The sequence below is a fragment of the Oryzias melastigma genome, linkage group LG1 (assembly GCF_002922805.2).
Source record: "Oryzias melastigma strain HK-1 linkage group LG1, ASM292280v2, whole genome shotgun sequence".
Classification (NCBI taxonomy): domain Eukaryota; kingdom Metazoa; phylum Chordata; class Actinopteri; order Beloniformes; family Adrianichthyidae; genus Oryzias; species Oryzias melastigma.
Window position 1 is genome coordinate 12155414 of NC_050512.1, and position 5658 is coordinate 12161071.

General features: G+C 38.1%; 1 protein-coding gene across 2 annotated transcripts in view; it reads right to left on the reverse strand.

Annotated features, from left to right (window-relative positions):
• Positions 1 to 44: 44 nt before the first annotated feature.
• Positions 45 to 5658, reverse strand: part of foxk1 (forkhead box K1) — a 15567-nt gene continuing 9953 nt past the window's right edge. For both annotated transcript variants that reach the window (XM_024259362.2, XM_024259361.2), the window contains 2 exons: positions 2655 to 2828; positions 45 to 1833 (listed from right to left, as the gene is read on the reverse strand). In XM_024259362.2, coding sequence (XP_024115130.1) covers positions 1613 to 1833; positions 2655 to 2828 — 395 coding nt within the window. In that variant the 3' untranslated portion in view covers positions 45 to 1612. The remainder of the gene's footprint in view (positions 1834 to 2654; positions 2829 to 5658) is intronic.

The following is a 5658-nucleotide window of genomic DNA, read 5'->3' on the forward strand; positions in this document are numbered from 1 at the left end:
GCTTTTTTTCCCTGGAAAACAAGATTTCACACAAGGAGACTGCATGATATGACAATGAGGAATTTTAATTTGTGCTACACATCAGAAGAAATCACAAACAGGAACATTTAAAAATACATATTTCTCTATTTCCAGAATGTATTTCGGACAGTTGTTTTTACATTTAGCAAAATAGATTTTTCTCCAAATAAGAAAAAAATACCTTCTAAATAGCTTTGTCATTTAGCAAATAGAGCAGAATACAATCATTATGCATTTTTTTTCTTTTCTAATGTGCAACAATAATTATTGAATTTGTGTCTGATCACCAAATAATAAAAAAAACCTGTGAGTACATTCGAAAAATGCTAAAGGCAGACGGACAAGAGAACAGAGCGGGGGAGAAAGTGCTACAGAAGATCTAATTAAAGCGAGTCTGTGACAGGAACTGCCCACAGCTAGACTGTAAAGGCAGAGATGGGAGAAAAAGAAAAAAAAAACGCTACGTTAAAGAAAGAGATGAAATCAGAGAGTCTGAAACCTGCAGGTATGAGTTGGTCCCGCCCCTTACCCTACTAAAACCGATACAAGCCCACTGATGCAACAGAACTGTCATCATGGTAGTGTTGCTGATCTTGTGCTGTTAAAGCGCTATGTTACTTTAAACCTGACGCTAAAAAAGTAGAAATATTTAAGGCATTAAGGATAATTATAATGCTTCTCTAAGCTGTATGAACAGGCTTTTTCACTTCCTTTATACCACTACTAAAAAAACAACAAAAAACATGAAAACAATCAGCTTGTCTACATTAGGTTAGCTCCACTTCAGTCAACTGAGCCCTCTTTTTTTTTTTTTGACCTCCTCTGTGTAAAGCTGCTGTGTTTTTGCGCCCATCATCCTGACTCTGGGAGGTTTCACAGTGGTGACTGAGCTGCAGCAGCGTCAAACTGCAAACTTCTGGTTCCTGAACGCCCATTACTCCACTTTGTTTTGTAGAAAGAAGGCAAATGATGATTTACATTCTAGTCTTGGTTTTAGTATTAAGTTTCATTTCTGAGAAAACACATTTGTGTCATTTCATAAACAGAGATCATCCTTCTGATAGTCACAATGGTTTTGTTAACTGTAATCCAGGTCTCGTGAACCGGGGTTAATGCAGGAGCTGCAACAACACCTTCCTCTGGGTTTGTTTCGTCGTCCCAGCTCCTCAACCTTAAACTCACTTTGAGAAGCGGCAGTGAAGCTGATCAGAGCAGAAAACAACGGGAAGGTTTGCTTTTGGCCTGAGAGTTCTTGTCATTTATCAACACAAGAAGCGGTTTGTGGGGCACAAGACCCCCAAACCCGACATGGTAAAAAGCTTCAAAACATGTCTCAGATGCACCTGTTGTCAGTGAAATGCGGATCACACAGAAAAGATGGTAACGTATGTACTTGCTTTTTTTTTTAAAAATTGAGAACATTTGAAAAGTTTCACCTACTTTGAACCAACAGTTTTTATTTTAAAGATTCGTTTCCCTTCTGAGACCTCCCACTGTGTTAGCCATGACGGTCACATCCACGTGTTGTGAAAGGCATCAAGGATACAACAGAGGCTGTCCATTTTCTACCAGCTATAAAAGGTCCTTGCTGTTATTGCCTGGGATCGTGGTTTTGTGATGCCATGGCAACGATGACAGGCTGCTGGGCGGGTGTGACTGGGTGCTGAGCGGGTTCGCCGTCGCCCTCGTCCTCCATCTTCGGCCGTTTGGCCTGGGGCTCGCTTGACTGACTAGCTGGAGGCTGTCTGGTCACCAGAACTGGAGGAGAGCTGGAGGCCTGGGCAGCCAAGATCTGCAGAGGACTGTTCAAGACTTGAGAGAAGATGAGAAGTGGGTGAAACATGAGACCATATGGAAGTAGAAAAATCAGCCTAAGCTGAAAATCAAATCTTTTGTGTCAAAATCTAAAAAAAGAAACTACTTAAAACAAACAGTGTTTAAATACAGGGAACCATGGGGAAACAGAAAAGAGACCATCTGTAGCTGTAACTTGATATAATCAGATTACAAACAAACTTAAGAGAAAAGGACAAATGTGAATACTGTGGATCACAACTTCTCTGCTTTTAGAGTCAGATTTAGCCATGAGTGAAACAAACTACCATAATTTCCACACTGGAAGGCACATTCAAAAGCCTAATTTTTTTTTCCAAAAAAACGACAGATCGCTTTATATGTGGATTAATTCTGGTTGTGTTTACTGATGTCAAAGTGATTTGGAGAGGTACATGACACTCACTCGTTTTTACAAACAAGGTCTGGTGTTACTGTAAACATGCTAATGCAGCTAACATATAGTCAGACTGTTAATGTGGCCAAACTAAAAAAAGTTTTTGTCTATTTTCTTATTTACAAGTTGCAAACAAGATTGACGAGTTACAAGTATTGTGAAGACCCTAACGTGTTACATGTTCTAACGTTATTGTGAATTCAGTTAAAGTCTGACAGACTTATTTCTGACTCTTTCGTCTCACTTAATCCGCCTCTTATATACAATATAATCCGAAAATAATCCATCCATTGACGGAGCACTTTATAATCTGGTCTGCCCAATAGTGTGGAAAGTACGGTAGTTTAACATATTGGCTTTTTAAAGAGGGTTGAAAATAAAAAAACAACAACACAAATCTTACCAGATGCATTAGCAAGGCTGGTTGCCATGGAAACAGCAGCCATGGTGTGCTTGCCATTTTGGGTAACAGGGCGAACAGGAAGCTGGTGTAAACCTGGGGTAAAGTGACGTCCCTCCCCGCCCTGCACTGCGCTGTCCACTGTCTGGATGACCCGCTCGCGGCTCAGCTGGGCGTCTGAGGAGAACGAGGCGCAGTTAAAACCATGATGAAGCATCTGTGGTCGTAGCAGGACAACATGAGATGATGCATTTAACAAAAAAAGTGATAGTATGAAGAAGAATCTACAGAAAGAGAGATAAGAAAAGTTACACTCACTGTAACTTATGTCTTTAAAAAAGTGACTAAAAATCGCACAAACCCTTGTTTTTATGTCTAGCATGTAGACAAATATCTTAAGCAATATGTATTTGTTTGCTTAAAAGGAGAGTATGTTTCTTTAAGTATTTTGCATATTGTATTAATGATTTTTTGAGCCCATTTGACAAAGTATTTTTTTTCTTATAAATCAGTTTATAGTCTGTGTGATTTAAGACTACAAATTGTTTATTGTCCATGTAGTGTTTGTTTTCATCCAGTCCATTAACGTATGTTAAAACAAAAAAATGTCCTAGTTAGTTATAAGGAATTTCTGCACATCTGAAGCTTTTCTGAAATGTGCCATAAAAAACTCAACTTTCCAGAACAAACTCTTCTAAAACACAGACAGTTTCAAAAACACCCCAGCAGAGGGCGCTAAAGTTCCCCTGCAGCTGCTGAAGAGCAGAAATGTGAGTCAGATTGCACCTTGGTTATAATATCCACACTTTCATTAAAATTTAATTTAAATGCTCCTTTGGTCACGTTTACATTAACTATAATTTAGAAGACCAAAACAACAAAATTAAGCTAATTTTTAAAAAAGAATTCAGACATCCTTTACCACCGTCTATTTCTGATAAAACATCCTAAGGTTAAAATGTGTTAGTATGTCAATTACCTTTATATTGTTGTTTATATATTGTTAATAATGCATACAAATTATTTTAAATATTATAAACTTCTGTCATTTGTCAGTGGGACAATCAAAAAAATTCACTGTAATAATTTTTCTTGTTCATTTTCTGTTTCCTCTGTAAGCTACATGTAGTACATTAGCAATAGAGAAATGTCTTCCAGAAGACTGTGAAGGAAGTTACTGGGATAAAGGTAGCAAGACACAAAGCATCTTATCTATTTTTCAAAAGTGCAACAACACTCCTGCAGACGTCAAATTACAGCTTAAGGCGTGAAGCTTGCAGACTGTGCAGAGACGACACCTGTTACATCCCTGGAGCAAAAGCACAGCAAATATGTGCGTGTTTTTAAATCTGCTCCGCGCAGCGACAAACACCGACTCAAACAGCAACTGTTGTGCAATAATGGAACTGAACTCCAGCAGGAGGACGAGGACCCAGTCGGGTTCTTCGGAATCCAAACGCTCAAACGGGACTCAAAAGGTGATCAAATGACATTCTGCTCATTCGGCTTCCAGCTGCATCTGTCGTCATCCATCTGCTGCATGTGTGTTGCATCATGGGATCAACATGTCATTCATGCTGCATTCCAGCTGGTTGGTCAGTGAGTTTAAGTCTCAATGCTTTAAAAATAAAATGTGATACAATCATTCTTTGTTAAGAAATCACAGTGTAGATTCAACTTTTTTTTTTTAAAGTGATTTTGAAAAAAGTATTTTCTATTGTTTTTTATTGTAATTTTTTGTGTAAATTAATTATTTAAAAATAATCGAATTAGTTAAAGAATAATTTTAACAAATACATAGATTTTTAATGTAACATTAAACTATAAACTTGTGAATTAACGCAGGTTTGATTCTATTTTTTGGCTGGGACGCCTGGTTCTAACGGCAGGAATCTGTCCTGGGTCATTTCTGACTGCAGAATTGAAAGCCTTGCGCTGTGTGAAGCACAACTGGTCATTGAAGGAATGACCATGATCCCTTCATTCTGGTCATCTTTAATTATGGGCAGACAAAGGCTGAATCTGAATTCTTCCTCTACCCCTCCAACTGTAGGGACATTTGTAAAAATTGTGTTCTTAAGGGTAACTCATAAGGACTTGATGGTATATCCCTCCGCTCTGAGGGGGTTCCACGCGGCGCTGTGCCATGGAGAAGAAGCACATTTCTTCACACGTTAAGTTTAAATTTAAATGTAAGTAATGACTTTTTTGTGTTAGCATGACTTTTTATAGTTATAAAACTGATGTTATGTGTTTTCCGAGTCTTGGCGTACTGGCGAACAATGATGACATCATCGAGCGGTAGCACAATCCAAATTTAAGACAGTTTTTCCATAACTCTCCGATTGGAGGGCTAAATGTGGGGGTAGGGAGAAGCCGGAGGGGTAAGGAAAGAATTCGGATTTGGCCAAAATATATGCAGCCTGATGAGAGTGGATGTAACAGTTGTTGCTTTGTTAGTGAGAAGCAGGAGATATTTTTTCCTCAAAGTATGTGTTTTGAGGATTTTGTAAAAATTACTACAAATACTGCTTTACTTTACAACATGATTGAAAGCAGCTTAATGTGATGTTTCTCTTTAGACAATTTACCCAAGTTAACATGTTCCTTCACAATAAATACGTACAATTTGAAATGCTTTTACACTGCACTAATGAGAAAGGACTAAACTCTCCAGAAATCTCCTCTGGTGGGAATATTTTCTAAAAAGAGCTCTGAGCAGAGGTCTTTTTAAATGCCTTTTCTTTTACTGTTAAGACGTTTTGGAACTTTTCTCGATTCAGGTTCTTTTTTTTTTATTTGGGCAAATATGGTGATTTTGTTCTTTTTTGTTACCTGGATATTTTGTGTTTACACAGTTTGACCAGAATTGTCTTGTTTAGTTTGTAGCAGAGTTCAGGTAATCATCACACCTGAGAAAACTGACTCTGGTACAGAGCTAACAGCCTCAGTGTAGCTTAAAGACCCACTCCAATGGAAATTGTTGTTCTGGTGTTTTTTAACATGT